Source organism: Pygocentrus nattereri, chromosome 28 (assembly GCF_015220715.1).
Source record: "Pygocentrus nattereri isolate fPygNat1 chromosome 28, fPygNat1.pri, whole genome shotgun sequence".
Lineage (NCBI taxonomy): Eukaryota > Metazoa > Chordata > Actinopteri > Characiformes > Serrasalmidae > Pygocentrus > Pygocentrus nattereri.
This window is the reverse complement of record NC_051238.1, coordinates 21,367,096-21,384,666: the sequence shown is the minus strand read 5'-3', so window position 1 is coordinate 21,384,666 and position 17,571 is coordinate 21,367,096. Positions and strand designations below refer to the sequence as shown.

General features: G+C 39.4%; 1 protein-coding gene across 7 annotated transcripts in view; it reads right to left on the bottom strand.

The window, feature by feature from the left end:
- The window catches only part of LOC108430361 (citron Rho-interacting kinase), a 73,344-nt gene that overhangs the window by 39,405 nt on the left and 16,368 nt on the right, over window positions 1-17,571 (bottom strand). For 3 of the 7 annotated variants that reach the window (XM_037535915.1, XM_017702812.2, XM_017702815.2), the window contains exons 2-13: window positions 14,465-14,562; window positions 13,963-14,106; window positions 13,747-13,866; window positions 7,253-7,423; window positions 5,887-5,940; window positions 5,674-5,727; window positions 4,914-5,054; window positions 3,889-4,017; window positions 2,112-2,207; window positions 1,405-1,521; window positions 1,122-1,231; window positions 181-355 (exon numbers count right to left, since the gene is read on the bottom strand). In XM_037535915.1, the coding sequence (XP_037391812.1) occupies window positions 181-355; window positions 1,122-1,231; window positions 1,405-1,521; window positions 2,112-2,207; window positions 3,889-4,017; window positions 4,914-5,054; window positions 5,674-5,727; window positions 5,887-5,940; window positions 7,253-7,423; window positions 13,747-13,866; window positions 13,963-14,106 (1,311 nt within the window). In that variant the 5' untranslated portion in view covers window positions 14,465-14,562. Of the gene's footprint in view, window positions 1-180; window positions 356-1,121; window positions 1,232-1,404; window positions 1,522-2,111; window positions 2,208-3,888; window positions 4,018-4,913; window positions 5,055-5,673; window positions 5,728-5,886; window positions 5,941-7,252; window positions 7,424-13,746; window positions 13,867-13,962; window positions 14,107-14,464; window positions 14,563-17,571 lie in introns of those variants that run through there. The other 4 variants (XM_037535916.1, XM_017702817.2, XM_017702813.2 and 1 more) reach the window with 2 other exon arrangements.

Here is a 17,571-nt window from a genome sequence, read left to right as displayed (position 1 = left end):
TCTGAATGAAAACAGCTGTAGAGATCGAGCTTTTCCTTCAAAAGGTCTCAATTATTGGCACCATTAATTTTTGGCCCTTCAATTCCATCTCCTCGTACACCACTTTAAGTTCTATTTGGTAGAGAAATCTTATTCAGTTCCAGTGTTAGATTTGACTTTCGTGCACTGGTCTGTTCTCACCTCTCTGAGTCTGGCCTCCAGCTCTAGTACACGGCTCTTATTGGCTTGTTCTTGTTGACTCATCTTCTCTAAGTGCTCTTCCAGCTTGGCATTCTGGGCTTCCAGTTTGCCTGCCTGAGACTCCAGGTAGAACTTTTGCTGCCTCAATTCAGATATCATTTCTTCTTGGGCTTTCCTGCAGGCATTAAGAGTAATAACATGAAAGCAGTTTTTGAAGCGAAATTGGTTAGCTTCTAGGCCAGCAACCCAAATATTAAGACGAGCCATTTTGTCAAGTTTCAACAAAAATCAAACAACATTGTGAGCCACAAGATTTAATTTCCATTTTATTAAAGTTTCACCATCTTGACCGTAGATATATCTTAGTATGTGCTAATGTCCTATTATAGGCAAAAAATATACTATAAACGAAAGCGCAGACTTACTTTGCTCTGCTTTACGCTCAGCTATAGGCGCTTTTCTCGCATCTCTGGCAGGAAATTTTTCCACAAAAGTAGAACAGTTTCATATAAAATGTCACTGAATGTTTGACTTTTTGCAAAGCAAAACTCAACTTCACCAGCTTCTTGCTTGAACCCCTTTTCTAGGCTAAAGTCTCAGAGCTGATGGAAGCTGAAGTTGCACAAATGGACAAAAAGTGGTTACTCCTGAAGTATCTAAGTAATGGCACATTTCTGATGACTAACGCTAACTGAAATCTAAAAATCACCACTTTCAGGTCAGAGCCTTACAAGTCTTATGAGATGCCACACCTTATGATATCATCTCTTTGTTGAATACGTAAATATGTGCCAAGAAAAATCTCACTTGGTAAATCAAAATACGGTAACCCACTTTAGATGCGAGGGTGAATGAAAATAGTGAGCGTAGTTGAATCAGCTGAGAGGATGTGAGGTCTCAGAAATCACACTGCAGCAGCACTTGCTTTCCTGTGAACTCACATGTTTTTCTGAGTGTAGATACTGCTGTTGGCTGCCAGCTTGTTTGCCTCAGAGAGCTCAGCAATCCTCTGCTCCAAGCTAGTCATCTTTGATTCCATAGCATTGATTGTCTGAAAGAGTACATGCCTCATTAACAAACAAACGTAGTGTTCAGATTTCACATTGCGTTCTATGTTCTAAAGTTACAACCTCCTTGTTTTGTTGGAATATAGTAATATTTCAAACATAAGCATACATTTATTACATAGGTTGTAGTCTATGTACATTTTGGCCGTGCTCTTACCGCTGCCTGGTCACTGATTAGTTTTCCCTTCTCTCGGGATTCTTCCTCATATGTGTTCTGCTTAGATTCCAGGAGCTCTTTGTCAGCCACGTCTGCCTTTATCTGGTTCTCCAAAATCTTGAAAACATCAAGCACTCAAGTATGACTCAAACTGCACACCAAACGGATGTTCAGAATCATACAAGGTAGTGTTATGGCATGGGCAGGTATAACTGCCAATAGAACTGGTTCCCAAGTCGATCGCCTTCTCAGTTAAACCAAGCAAGCAAACTGGTGGGTATACATGGGTTCCAGACTTCAGGCAATCATTGACTACCAATGATTTGGAAGCAAGTATTAAAGTTTCTTTTGTGATTGTTATTTTTGAGCCTGTAAAAATGGGAGAGCTATGTTTAAAAGTTGTGAGTCCTACACTGTTTAACCAATGTGGATGTAAATACCCTCAAATCAAAGCTGAAAGTCTTTGAGCTCATAATCAACTTCAGTATGGTGTGGTAGACAGCAAAAATAACAATACCCATTGTATTGTTACCTGACTGCCTGTTCTGCTAGGATAAGCCATGGCATGAAGTGCACTCAAACCTGTACTAATAATTATATATAAGTGTCACATGTGTCTGTGACTGAAAATAAACATAAAAATATTTCAATTTAGTCCTTTTGAGTCAAAGACTGTCTTGAGTTGCAGTGGGCACTGAGTGCACAACCTTGATCTTATCTTCATACAGCTTTTCCTTCTGCTCCAGATGAGTCTCCATGCGCTGTGCTGTAGCTTGAGTGTCACGCAAGTTCTCCTCCAGTTCCTGGATAAAGAACAAGATAACAGTAATACCTATTCACTCAAATTATGACAGAATCATAGATACTCCCCTCCTCCACCACACAGACACATACCAAATTCTTCAGATTAAAAAATAAACAATTCTGCATAATTAAATCTTTCAGATGTGAACAAACGCCATTCATAGTGGTCCCGTCATAGAGAAATGTACAGAGCTGCCTGATGTCCGAGACATTGTTTAATGATAGTTTTGAGAAAAAGGTTTCAGATAAAATGTATTTTTGTAATATAGTCATGGTGGAGAGATACATGCTGTCATGGTGAGGCTTGTTTTTTTTTCCCTTTACCAACGTTACATTTAAACACTTCAAAGACACATGTAGGTTCACTGGTCACAGTAAAATGCCTACTTTTGTGTTGTAGACATCATTACCACCACTGCAAAAATCTCTACACAGCAAACATATTTACATCAAACCACTCTAAATGACGTTTGCATCTACACCTCTATTTTTTAAAAAAATGGGATGCTGTGCAAAATGTAAATAAAAACAAAAAGCAACAATGTGCAGATCATTTGAACCATGTATTTCACTGAAAATAGTACAAGGCAACATATCAAATGTTGAAAGTAAGAAAAAGTATTGTTTTTGAGCATAAAACAGCACAGACATTTGCTTTTCATCATCTATAGTACATAATATCAATAAAAGATTCTCTGAATCTGGAGATAACTCTTTATACATGGGACAAGGCCGATAGAAGAACCAATACTGGCTATCATGATCTTTGGGCCCTCAGGCAGCACTGTATTAAAAACACATGATTCTGTAGTGGAAATCCCTGTATGGGCTCAGAAACACTTCTGAAAACCACTGTCTGTGAACACAGTTCATCGCTGCATCCATAAATGCAGGTTAAAACTCTTAAACACAAAGAAGAAATCATGTATAAATAGGATCCAGAAATGCTGCCACCTTCTCTGGGCCAGAGCTCATTTCAAATGGTCTGAGGGGAAGTTGAAAAGTGTCCTGTGGTCCTACAACTCAACTTTTGCAATTCTTGGCCACTGTGTCCTCCGGGGCTAAAGACCACTCAGCTTGTTATCAGTGCACAGTTCAAAAGCCACATTCTGCATGTATTACTACGGTATTGCTCTATATTAAAAGAGCCCGGATGCTCCAACTTTTTTGGAACATGTTGGCATTAAATTCAAAATGGGCATATATTTTTCAAAAAACAATGAAATTTCTCAGTTTCAACATTTGATATCTTGCCTTTGTAGTATTGTCGTTTAAAAATATGGTTTACATGATTAGCATATCCCTGGATTCTACTTTCATTCACATTCTACAATGTCCCAACATTGGAAATTGGGTTGTAAATAACTGAATTATGTCAAATGTGTTGTCAAATTTGAAAAATCAGTGGAATTACCCTTTAATAAACAAAAATAAAGGTCAAGCTATGTTGACCTTTTATGGTGACTGAAACATTATGCATCATTAATCAATGGGTCACACAGATCCTGGCCAGAGAGAGGAAGAGAGATGATCCGTGCTCACAATCTGCTGCTTTTGGAACAAAGACAGACGCTCAGAGAATGCTGTAAGCGTCAGGGGAGATAGTGGGGCCACTGCTTAGTCAGGCAGATGAGACAAAGAATGTGCATGCGAATCAGCGGGTGGCCTACCATCCCTTACCATGATCTTGTCAGCCATCTGCTGAATCTGCTGTGATTTGGTCTGGATGTCCTCTTTCAGTTTGGTCTCCCTGCGTTCCACGATCTCCAGCCTTTTCACCTGGTTCTCTAAGGTCTTCCTACCATCCTGCTTATTACACACAAACCATGAATACCCCTATCGTGATACGGCCATTCTGCAGAATGTAACTCATTCAGCTAAAATGAAGTAAACTGTTGATGCAGAAAAAAAAAATAGATTTTCGATTGATTTTTCATCGTCATATAAAACGTCCGCTCCTCAGGTGATCTACAGTACTTTTCAGTCAAAATGGCCACAAAGTACAAGTCATTAATTTTTCTGGAGATATTTCTGAGAGATCAGATATAAAATAATCCAGTTCCACAAAAACAAAAAAACAGAAGTTTTTACAACTGGAGTTCCAAAAGTTATTAACAGATACAGAGAAAACTGGACTCCTAATAACTGCAATCATGCACGATCTGGTAAACCACCAAACCTGTCAACATGAAATAAACAGTACTTTCAATTCTGAGCTCCATTCTTGCTTCAGATCTGAAAAAAAAAATCCACAGGTGTTTCCATCCTCCTTGAGCTGCGAGAAGACAACTCAATGCTATTGAGTCTGAAAGGGTGTGCAGCTGTTAAAAAGCGGTTACTGAGAAATTAAAACGGACAAAAAAAGGATGAAAATTTGCAAATGAGCAAAGAAGCGGCTGATGAGAAGTAGAAAATGTAACCAACTTCTAGGACTGAACTTTGGAGATGCAGAAAATTAGCCGTGAATTTCTTTTTTTTTTTTTTTTTGGAAAAACTGAATGCAAGTGTGCCAAAAAGAATGGAAGCTGTAATAAAGAGGGTGGAACTGTAAAATGTAAAAAAAATGACATTTTTTGTTTGTAAATATATGTTGTCAGTGTTTTTCCTGGCACAGAAAAATAAATTAATTGTGCTTGATGGCTGTTTTGATTTGAAATGGACATGAAGGGTGGTCTCTGATTTTTGCACAGGACTGTATGTCTGACCTCGGTCTCTCGCAGACGTCTGCGAAGGCTGTCGGTGGAGTCTTCTCTGGTCTGCAGTCGCTCCAGATCTCGCTCAAGGCGCTCTTTATCCAGACGAATATTCTGCAGCAGTTCTGTGGCCTCTGTGCTCGCTTTCACTGCCTAAGAGAAATCAGAAGACTCAGTGCTGTACAGCTAGCAACATATATTTAAAGATGGATAAAGTAGACTTAACTGGTGCTCAAGTAAACATATAGTTCTGTGAAATATATTCTATATACTCCAGTGAAATAATGACTCTAGTAGAAGAAATGAAGTAAAGCCTAGCATAAAACAACTCCAAAAAGTACCAAGTTCCCTACTATCAGTCCAAATGTCTTAGGCATTATTCTTTTCTGTTAAGGTGCCTTTTGATTTCAAACAAAATGCTGAAACTCAAGTGATGTGTAAGCAATAGCAAAGCAGTCCAGGTGTTGAATAAAATAAATAAAATGAAATACAAAAAGAGAGTTAGTAACTCAACATGAATGGCTAAAATGGAACATAGTAAAAAGTTGATCACTTTTCTCACAAATGTTTATGAGTAAAAGGGTCAACAATTTCAAAAACTCAGAGAGGTACTGCATCAAAAGCCCACATAACTGAGAAAATGTGGCTATTTACTACTCAGCTTTGTGTGTTCTATCTACTTCAGTGTGATAAGGGTGAAGTACCGGAGCATTATAAATGCATGTGAACATGTATGGGAAAGCTCATCTTTACATAAAAGGGATTTCAGCACCTTGGCAAGCTTGTCCTGAAGCTCCTCAATCTTTGCCTGCTGCTCTTCATTGGTCTGAGTAAACGATAAGAATTCACCATTGGGTTTTCACTTTTTTAAAGGACTGAAACCATAAAAAAACATCATAATAATGATAAAGTAATAAAAATAATAATAATGAATTAGTCAGCTGTGTAACAGGCCCTGTCATTATGAGAAGTGTTTGAGAAAAACCTTCTGCAGCTTAGTAAGAAGCTCCTCCATCTCAGCTTTGCCTTGTTCTTTGGCCTAGAATTATTAAGACAGGTCAAAAAACGGGAAGTTACAATGCAAATCTACATAAATACTACTACTACTATACTGTATACATACACTATACATATATACTACATGTAGTTTATATATATATATATATATATATACATACATATACACTCACCAGCCACTTTATTACCTTTCTCTTCAGCAGAACTTATAACCCTTGATCTTCCTATGGCGTGTAAAGATGTTTTTTTAGTAGTTCTTTGATTCTATAGAAATGCTTCGACTGTATAGCACTTTGAGATTTGCTTAAAATGTAAAGTGCGTTGCAAATAAAATTTATTATTATTATTATTATTATTATTATTATTAGGTACATCTTGCTAGTCAAAGGCTGGACCCCCTTTTGCCTTCAGAACTGCCTTAATTCTTCGTGGCACACTTTCAACAAGGTGTTGGAAACGTTCCTCAGAGATTTTGGTTGGTTATTTGAGTTCTTGTTGTCTTTCTATCATCTGGAACCAGTCTGTCCATTCTCCTCTGACCTCTCAGATCAACAAGGCATTTTGGTCCACACAACTGACCGCTCACTGGATATTTCCTCTTTCTCGGACCGTTCTCTGTAAACCCTAGAGATGGTTGTGTGTGAAAATCCCAGTAGATCAGCAGTTTCTAAAATACTCAGACCAGCCCGTCTGGCACCAACAACCACGCCACGTTCAAAGCCCCTTAAATCCCCTTTCTTCCCCATTCTGATGCTCGGTCTGCACTTCAGCAAGTTGTCTTGACCACCTCTACATGCCTAAATGCACTGAGTTGTGGCCATTTGATTGGCTGATTAGTTATTTGTGTTGACAAGCAACTGAACAGGTGTACCTAATAAAGTGGCTGGTGAGTATGTGTACATATCACTGCTTTTGGATCAAAACTCTCCATAATGGTAATTTTACAGGAGAAAGAGAAAACATGCTTTACTTTTAATGTAAGTCAATGGAACCAGACATATTTTCACTTCATTTTGGACTATTTGTTTTGGTCCATTTATCATGAAATTTACACAAAATGTAAAAGGCAATTTTGAATTATGTCAAAAACTGAAAAATAACAAAAATGAAGATACAAGGTTTTGTTTTCCAACAACAGATATTATATATGTGTATATTATATATATATATATATATATATATATATATATATATATATATATATATATATATATATATATATATATATATATATATATCAATAACTAAATACTAATGTATCAATAACTAAATACTAATGTGTCAATAACTTGGGCTCCATGCTTTCCATGCTTTTGGCCTCTAAACCCTCTAACCTTCTGGATCTTTTGCTGGTAATCTGCAGCCTTTCTCTTCAGCTCCTCACTGGTCTGGCGTGACTCCTTCAGCTCGGACTCATATAGGTCACTGCGGCGGCGAGCGGCAGAGAGGTTCTCCTCCAACTGACGAATAGATACCCGCATCTCTTCTAGCTGGGCATGGTATTCCTGCAAGCCAACAGAAAATTAAAGTTTCAACAGGTAGGAGAGCAAAACTGCAGATGAAACATCTAACAGACGTTCAGGTTTGTGTAAGAACCTGTGGGTGAGGCATCTACTACTTTCTATACGCATCAGTGAGAAAATAAGGTGTAAAGGGTGTAATTCAGCATTAAGTCATTTCAGTTCAGATTTTAAACTTTCATGCCTGCATTTGTAAGTAGAAGGAGGAGATGATTTATTATTATTTTAATCTAATGAAAAGTTACAGGCACATGCAAAGGATAAGCAACTGACTAAGGAGGTAAGGCATTGGTGCTGAATGGCCAAAAGGGCAAAGAGTGGGTGTATAGATTGAGGAGTCTGACCCTGCTCTGGTCTTCTAAGAGGATCCATTACCTAGGAGAGCACTTACAGACTTCCTCTATATCATATTCTCTCAGGATACAACTGTGAGGTAGGTAGCCTTTCATTATTTATTGATTACAACGCCATCACAACAGCAAATCAAGTGGGAAAAAAGCAGCCTTCTTTAATTACGTCTTATTTCAATTACATTAAATTGCTTATGTGGAAAATTAATTATTACATCCAAGGGAACAACATTGTTCTTTCATATCTATATATGAGCTCCATTTTTGTTCACACACCTTTTAGTGTTGTAATGCCTGTATATTGGTAATTTGGTTAGACACGAGTGAATCTGTTCAAACCCCTGTTGTGCCACTCCACAAATGGTGAATGGGATTTTTTAATTAATTTCCCAAACATAAAACATTAAAGTTGATCTTGCAGAGAACCGTTAAGAACCGTTATTAGGTCAGATGCAAGAACCTGAAGTACTGGCTCAAAGACCCGTCCAATTTCTCGTGAATTTATGGGTGAGCACTAGTCATTTCATCCCACTTCAACTCGAATACAACTGACAGAATTATTTAACACATACTAAACAAGGAAAACTACAGTTATAGTTACCAATAGTCAATTGACGTGATGCGCTGTTACCAACAAAACATCTTATAATTAATAGATAGATCTGGTTATATAATCTGAGCTGAACTACAGTGATTTGCTGAAGCTTTCTTTTGTACCTGCTTTTATGTATCTCAAGTCAATTTTCTTCTTCTTACTTTTCTTCTTCCTCTTATTATTTTTTTATTCATTCAATAATTGTGTAAATATGAGTGTATTTCATCTTATTATAGACATGATGAATTAGTGAATAAAAACACTCAAGAGCTCACATAAAGTTGACCCTCACCAACAGAGTGGCCCATAAGTGCACAAGAAGACAAAATGCACGTGTTAAAAAGTCCCTGCACTGATAACACACCTGACCACGCTAGTCGTTAATGTATTCACGCTAGCTTAATCCCTTTTTATAACTGTACTGCTCTGCTCCAGGTCAGCTCCTGCACGCAAGGCCACCCATAAGGGAGGAAAAAGGGGTAACAAACTTCCAGGGTCTAGCCATTAGGAGAGCCCAAAGAGTCTGAGCGCTCTGTTTATATATGACAATGGAGCATATACACTCACCGGCTCCTTTAGTAGGTACACCTTGTAAAAGGTTGGACCCACTTTTGCCTCAGAACTGTCTTAATTCTTCGTGGCACACTTTCAACAAGGTGTTGGAAACGTTCCTCAGAGATTCTGGTTGGTTATTTGAGTTGCTGTTGCCTTTCTATCATCTGGAACCAGTCTGCCCATTCTCCTCTGACCTCTCACATCAACAAGGCATTTTCATCCACACAACTGACCGCTCACTGGATATTTCCTCTTTTTCTGACCGTTCTCTGTAAACCCTAGAGATGGTTGAGCGTGAAAATCCCAGTAGATCAGCAGTTTCTGAAATACTCAGACCAGCCCGTCTGGCACCAACAACCACGCCACGTTCAAAGTCACTTAAATCCCCTTTCTTCCCCGTTCTGATGCTCGGTCTGCACTTCAGCAAGTTGTCTTGACCACCTCTACATGCCTAAATGCACTGAGTTGCGGCCGTGTGATTGGCTGATTAGCTATTTGTGTTAACAAGAACTTGTGCCTAATAAAGTGGCCGGTGAGTGAAACTAACTGTTATTTTGTCCACATCATGCAGCCCTACTCAAAATACTCATCTTTGTCATCTGCCTACAGGACATTTCTAGTAGTCTTTGGAAAACTTGGGACCCGTAGCGATATTTTTTGGAGAGCAGTGGTTCCCAGTCTTGTTCACTGTTTTTTGGTGGACTGATCACAGATATTATTGAGCGCAAGAGAGTCTGAAAATCCTACACTCTAGGATTCTTTGTCACTTGTTTGAGGGTTTTATGGTGTTACCCTCCTATAGAGAGTAGCAATGGTGCTGTGTTTCTTTCACTTCTTTCACTAAAAAGCTGCTGGACTGTGGGCAAACAGAGACCGAAGTCATTTTTGTGTAAAATGGCTGAGCATTTTAAACTCACACTGGAACAAATTCAATTATCATCTTTCCTGATTGAGTGGAAAAGCTCCACTCCACCTTCATTTGAGCGCTGGCTTAATGATGTTGCTTTATTTCTCTATTAGGAAAAAAATAGACACACACTTAAAGGTAAACACGTAAATACTGTCATATTTGGGCCCTCTTTTTCTCTTTTTTCTCAGAGTTTAGGCAGTCTGATGTCTCAGGTGGATCACAGTAATTTTTTTTTCTGTCTTTTCTCTCTTGCTTGTTTTTAGTTATTTTGTATTGAGTTGATTTACTATTATTTCCCATTGTCTTTTTCCATGGTAATGTTTTGTCCTGAGTGTGGGCGGCAAGTGACAGGGTGGGTGGATGAGGGTGGGAGAGGGAGGTTGAGGGTGGGAGAGGGAGGGTAGGAGGGTTAGGTAATTAATGCGAACAATTGTACAAAATTAATGTAATCAATCTCTGCTCTGTATCCTTTTCCATCTTGCTAACCCAATAAATAGAATGGTCAAAAAAAAAATCATCTTTCCAAACAGGTCATTATCCCAGAGGTTCACATAGTTTCCATCAATATGCAAATACAAAAACATGGCATAAATAATAATGCAAATAAGCAGAACGCAGAATAAAATTCATTTCTTTTTTTGTAAATCAGAGTTATGTGTAGGGGGCACATCTAATAGGTGAACTGAGCATAAAACTTTTAGGATTCTATTGCTAAACTCAACATACAGACAGTGCAGAAAGTCAAATGAAAATGAACAGTAGTTCCAGTAATGAAAACTGTAATTAGAGGCAACAGAAATGACAAAGATGAGGTGCTTGACATTTTCTGAAATTACCACCTTGCTGAAGACAATGTGAAGCAAACCATTCGTCTATTTACGGTGCGTCAACACAATCTGGTTGCGTCAGTCCTCTCAGCTAGCATGATCGTCTAATTATCAATAGCAGGCTAATTGCTCCACCATGCACACAACTTCAGTCATGAAATCGCTGTTGTGTGCAAAATAGACACAAAAACATCTGCAGGAGCTCCTAAAATAGAGAGAACCATGGATGAGTGATTTTTGAAGTCGAGTGATAAAACAAAGCTTTCCACAACTACAACAACAATTATATATATATAAAAAAAAAACGCAGCATATCCAAAGAGCGTAAAAACACTTTATGTAATATCTATTATTGTAGAAGACAACCAGGCAGAAAGAGCTACTTTTTTATCAATTTAAGGCTCTTCAGAATCCTTTAAATGCAGAAAACGACCCCTCTATGTACAAAAGTGCAGGCTTTGCGCTGACAGTCGAGCCTATTCAGGGAGTCTTAATGTTGCCACTATAGACCTACAGACTTTGCACAAAGACAGCAAGCTCAGAGCACTTTCTCCCCAGGCTTTTATTTATTTATTTATTTTCCCTCAAGAATATCTCCTGCTGAATATCTCGGCTTTAAGGAAATCGCGTTCTCCATCAAAACCTAAACTCATGCTTGATTCATAAGCCGCTCTTATCGATTCTTTGTGTTTATCATAAACATTGTTGAAAAAGTTTGCTGTTGTCCAGGCAGCACGATGAAAAATTAGGCCAGCGTGATGTTAGCTTGGTGGAACACAAAAGAGTCAGGCACTTCAAACATAATTAGCTGTGTGCTCGTGAAGCTGCCCCTGCAAAACCCATCTGATAAAAACCACAAGCAGGCAACTTGGAATGAGTGGAGTGAGGCAATGGCATTCAACCTCAATAACAATGCACTCTGTCACCTCTGCAAACACATCAAACTCCTTAAAACAGAGTGCCTGGACTCTTTCAGAAGATACAGACTGATGAAGAAGTAAAGGGAACCAGGAACAGACTCAAACAGCTTCAGCTTAGCTCCCACATCAGCTGTCATAAGGTGCCATTATAAGGAAAGGAGGACGTAAACGGTTAATCCAGCCTAAATGCTGAGTGTGGCTAATTGAAGACTTTCGCCAGCTCACGATGGTCTCCTCGCTGCATCTGCACACCCTTCACTCCTGGCTACCATTTTCGGTCTCCATGGCAACTACAGTGCGATGGAGCTGGAGGAGCTGAACCATGCCAGGGAGCAGCTTGTTTTTCTACCAGCACCCCCTGCGTATCATATGGATTAGCCTAACACTCCACACTATTCACCACTGGTTCACATGCTGAAATATACAAACGAAATATTTGGAAGATTGCAGTATGACATGAGCTCATTTCGCCAGTACGCCACAGTTGCTCCGCACTAACCGATTTGTATTCAGCCTCTGCCAATGGCATGTGAAGCCTTTTCAGGAGGGAACATTATTTGGGCTCCTTCCCAAGGCTCATACCTCACAGACTCAATAAAAGCACATGGCGCAGCAGCAAGGGTTTAATAAAGCAGCATAACTCGCACATGCTCCAGGAAGAAAGGTGTTGCCAGATCAGGCCGTGCATATAATTAACACATGCATTGCAGGAAGCTAGCGCACATGACAAAAATCACATACAGTGCAGCCCAATGGAGATAGGTCCAACACGCTCAATGAAGCACAGTCACAATACCAGACGCTACCAGCAAAAACCCATGAAGAATTACTCGCTTTTTAAAAATGGACATTAGGTACACTAGAAGTGGGCAAATTGCAAAAACTAAGCAGTTATAAGCTGGTTTTGAAAAGCTCTGGGTAATGTGGATTAGACAATCACCATGTTTACCATGATTTGCCAGTTTGTCACGAATTCAAAACACTAGCAAACCAGGCCAAAACCGAAAAAGCTACTAAACTACACCAGCTATTTCACAACCTCAGGGTTCTGTTTATCTTTCACTTGAACGACATGCACGCACAGGCTTGGTGAACAAGTTACTACTTTCCAACTGTCCCAGCTGCGCTTGAAGGCAGCACAATATTCCAAACGTGGCCATAGGTGATTACTGCGTAGAGTTTTGTTAAGAGGAATACAATACTGGTTAAAAATATCAATAAATTATGTAATATTGCATATAGTAAGCGATTAGCTGTAAGATTTTATCAGAAACACCTACCATGTAATGTTGCTGTACCTGATGCACTCATACTAGCACAAGACACATTAACAGGCCACTGCTGCAGGGATACACTACATGTCCAAAAGTGTCCAGGCACACCTTATAATGAGTGAATTCAGCTACTTTAAGTACACTTGCTGCTGACCCAGGCTTTGAATTGGATGCACAGCTTGTATCTCGACGGAAAAGCAGTGCCATTAAACAGGGCAGCCAGGAGCACCCGCCCATGAGCCTATCATCACCATGGCCAGTGCCAAACAGGGCCTCTGAGAACTGTGTTCTCAGAAGTGATGGAGCACCCTCAAATACCCTGGGATGAGCTGGACTTAGGTTTGTGATCCAGAACTAATCATCAAACATAGCTTAAAACTAACATCAAACTACCTTATCTTACTAAGGCTCCTGTGGCTGAATGCAATCAAATTCAACAGCAAGGTTTCAACATCTAAATGTTTCCCAGAAGAGCAGAAGCTGAGACAAGAGTTTACAAAGTTTTGGACACATCATCACTGCAGTGCTGAGAATGATAAACCACTCAAATAATATCTGGTCAGGGGTGGTCCTATGGTGGTCCCTTTCCATTGACGGACTGTGGAGAGAGTGGCTGCTGGGTTGTGCAGCAACAGATGAGGCGCAGTCAGCAACTGTATCTACAAGGTAACTTTAAAGTGCACCGATGTTGTATTAACAGCCAATAAGCGTAGGTACGAAGCAGGTGTATCTAAGTTTGGCATCTCAGTGCATAGCATTATGGGATTTATTTTAAAGGCCAATTGATTTATCGAAGCATGCATGGAGCACACAATCAGGCACAAATCAGTACAAGATATGCTGTACTGTGTAAGAAGTGAAGGCACTCATACTGTACCTGCTCTTTAATCTCCTGCAATTTGTTGCTTTGTTCGCGGATATCATGGAGCAGCTGCAAAGCCTTGTCATCCTCCTGTGACACCTCCATACGAGCCTGCTCCAGACTGCGCTTCAGACTCTGCACATACGCGCACAGAAGTCACCACTTAGATGCGGCAGTATGTCTTTATGATTAAAGATAAAGTGCTTAATATGTGCTATAAAGTAAACTCACACTGCATTCTGTGATGTAAGTGGCCAGGTCCTGTTCGAGGATAGTTCTCTGGGTCTCTGAGGCTTTTAGCTCGACATCCTTCTGCTGAAGAACTGACTCCAGGTCAGACATCTTCCTCTGCACTTTAGAAATCTCCTGCTCCATCTTTACAAAGGCAAACAAGAACGAGTCCAACCGTTGCATTGGATTGCAATGCATATTAAAAAAATCTCTTAACCAGAGTTACTGCTGATAACCACAACTTCTCATAGCCAAATGGTGCAATCGTATCCAATACATTGGATCCAATACAATACAATATCCATTACAGTGGTATTTTGTTCTACTTTTATTCAGTTTTATCTCAAAAATAGTTCTGAAGAAGTGTCAACAATATATCACTTTTCACAGGGTGATCTATAATATCAGGTGGTGAAGTAATGAGGTCTAAACCTCCATCAGATTTAATTACCCAGACAGCCTTGCAAAAAATCTACAGCAAAAAAAAAAAAAACAGACCTACCTTCAAATATATCTCTGGATGTTCTTGCTGTTAAGCTGTGAAGGTTTTTTGCTCTCGCTGTGCTCTTGGTCTGAAAGACGAGGTCTGCAGTACTTGCCCTTTAGAGGAAAGAAAGTAAGGGGGGGTGCTGAGAAACCCAGAAATATCACCAATCGTTGAAAACATGTGAGACTTACTGTGGATTTTGCTTTATAAAATTAGCTCAAAACTGCATGTGTCAATGAAAACACAAACAGCTGCAAGCAAGCCTGCCTCCTGGGCAGACACTCTCAATTTATTTGACTTAGTAGAAATAATGGTGATTTCAAGCACCGAAATGCATTTATCTTTGCACCAATGCACCCAAAAAGCTATTAAATAATTGGGCTTGGTTCGTGAGGCTGAAACCATCAGCGCAGAGAACAAATGATCTCCATAATATGAGTAACAACAACAATTTAATTACTATAATTACAGCACTGAATCTGGATAGAATAATTTGGCCCAATCAATTCAATAACATGCATAATGCACAGCTGTCCCACAAGTTCAACTAACTGCGAATAAATGTAACCATGCGTGTTTACACATTAAATCTGCGGAACTAAACTGCTCAATTTCAATGCAAAGCAATGCCAAATTGCTGACGTGGCTGGTCGGGCTGGTCTGAGTATTTCAGAAACTGCTGATCTACTGGGATTTTCACGCACAACCATCTCTAGGGTTTACAGAGAACGGTCCGAAAAAGAGGAAATATCCAGTGAGCGGTCAGTTGTGTGGATGAAAATGCCTTGTTGATGTGAGAGGTCAGAGGAGAATGGGCAGACTGGTTCCAGATGATAGAAAGGCAACAGGAACTCAAATAACCAACCAAAATCTCTGAGGAACGTTTCCAACACCTTGTTGAAAGTGTGCCACGAAGAATTAAGGCAGTTCTGAAGGCAAAAGGGGTCCAACCTTTTACTAGCAAGGTGTACCTAATAAAGTGGCTACTGAGTGCATCTTGGCAAAAAGGGGACACTGACCCAAACATAAACCAACAGAACTCGCTGTTTTAGTTCACTTCAATTCAAAATGTATTTATATAGCACAATCTACAATTATACAGAATCACATGTAGAACCAGATAAAGCTTACATTTCTTTTTCTGCTGAGTATGAAAATCTGGGCAAAACACTTGTTTTATGACCACTAGCATAAATGCTAGTAGTGCTAGCCAGCTTATGTCACATTAGCATACTCTTTAAAAAATAGAAAATCTAAAAATAGCTTTCAGCCACAGCCATAACTTGGTTTGCCAGAAGGGTTTTTTCACGTATCTCCATTCAGGAGATTTAAAGTGAAAACAGCCCTGGTCTGATAAAGCAGCAGCCAACTCAGGGATGCAGCCACAGGTATCACAGACCTATCTCATCAAATGAGGATAGAATATTTATGTGCATTCTTTTAAGATGATAATAATAATAATAATAATAATAATATTTGTGATTACTGTCACTTTATTATGGCCCATCTGTATCTAAACCTGCCTTATTTCTTCAGCCCTCCAATCCTTGTTTATCAACTGTTGTTACCTGCCATTGCCGCAAGCCTTCACTTTCATAATTAACATGAAGACACTAAAATCCTCCTTAGTTTTGGAAGCGTTTTATTAGATTCAGTGTGGAAACTGAGACAATCCTAAACAATCAGCAGTGACTGGTTCTGAGCTGACCTCAGAACAGCTGTGAAAGATGCTACACCACCCAGAGCAACTTTCCATTCTTGGGATGTTCAGCAACATAAATACTACATGCTTATATAAAAAATAGCTAAGATATAAATTTTATGAGAGTAATTAACAAATTAGGCTTGTAAAATGCAAACCCATTCATTTGTTTTTTACTCTGGCCTACTCATATTGTTGAGCATGCTACTCTAGCTCCAGTGGCTGCTCAGTTTAGGCTACAAGCGCTACAGCTGGCAATACTGGATACTGTAATAACTGTATGAGTGTTCTACCTTCTCATCAGCTGGGGTTTGATGGAGAGAGACTTTTATAATATACCTAAAATGTATACTTTTCAGTAATCAGTGAGGGCCGAAAAGAGAAAGAGTTAAGCAGAGTGAGAAAGTTGGCAGTAAAGGTAAATGTATATGTAAATGACTAATTAATTACATATGAACAGGGTAACTGAGTCAAATCAGATTATGTAACAGTAATAGCAGTTTATGGAATGAATGAAAGTGATACATGCAGCGGTGAGTTTAGTCACTATAATGAAAAAAATGTGCTAAAAATTTGATTCTAGTTATGCCTCTGCAATCAACACATCGACATACCACTCTTGTTTACATTCCTGTGCACTTACCGGTCATATAACAATGCTTGGTGCCTTTATAAAGAGCAAAGTATTTGCTAAATTTGTCACTGGCTTCAGCTGTAATAGTCAAAGACGGAGGAGAACACCCTCAAGCACCACAAGGGTAACAAACATCATGATCTTGAAATGTCAGTACTGAGCTAATGGTCAATGAACAAGGCACATTTCTAGTTTTCTGGTGCAAAAGGTTGTGTTGCTTCGTGCTGTCCCTGTTTCTCAGCGTACATAAAGCAGAGTTTATTTTTATCAGTCAAAATCATATTAGGCATGCGCTCAGGGTTTTAACTGCCACTCCACAGTGTATAGTTGGCATCCATTGGGATGGAGAGAGAGGGGGAGAATAGGGAGAGAGGGAAGGAGAGAGAGTGACAGAATAAAAGCGGAGCTAATAAAAGAATGGGCTCCTCTCCCACTCCTCCACACTCTAGCCTTGAGAATTTGATTCTCGCTCTCGCTCTCTACCTCACACTGTGCTTGAAGGCTTACCAATTACAGCACACACACTCACATAAAAGACAAAAAATACTTCTGAAAATGAACCTTGGTTTGGAAAAAGCGCTTGCAGATTCATAAAGATGCGCAACAAGCAGACAGAAAACCAGTCCTACTAACAGTGCTCTTCACTCCACATGCTTTGTGTTAATTTATGAAGGGGTTCAAGAGGACGTCGCACACACACACACACACACACACACACACACACTGCAAATCTGCTCATCGAAGTTCATGACTCACGCCGTCACACTGTGCACATGCAGTAATGTA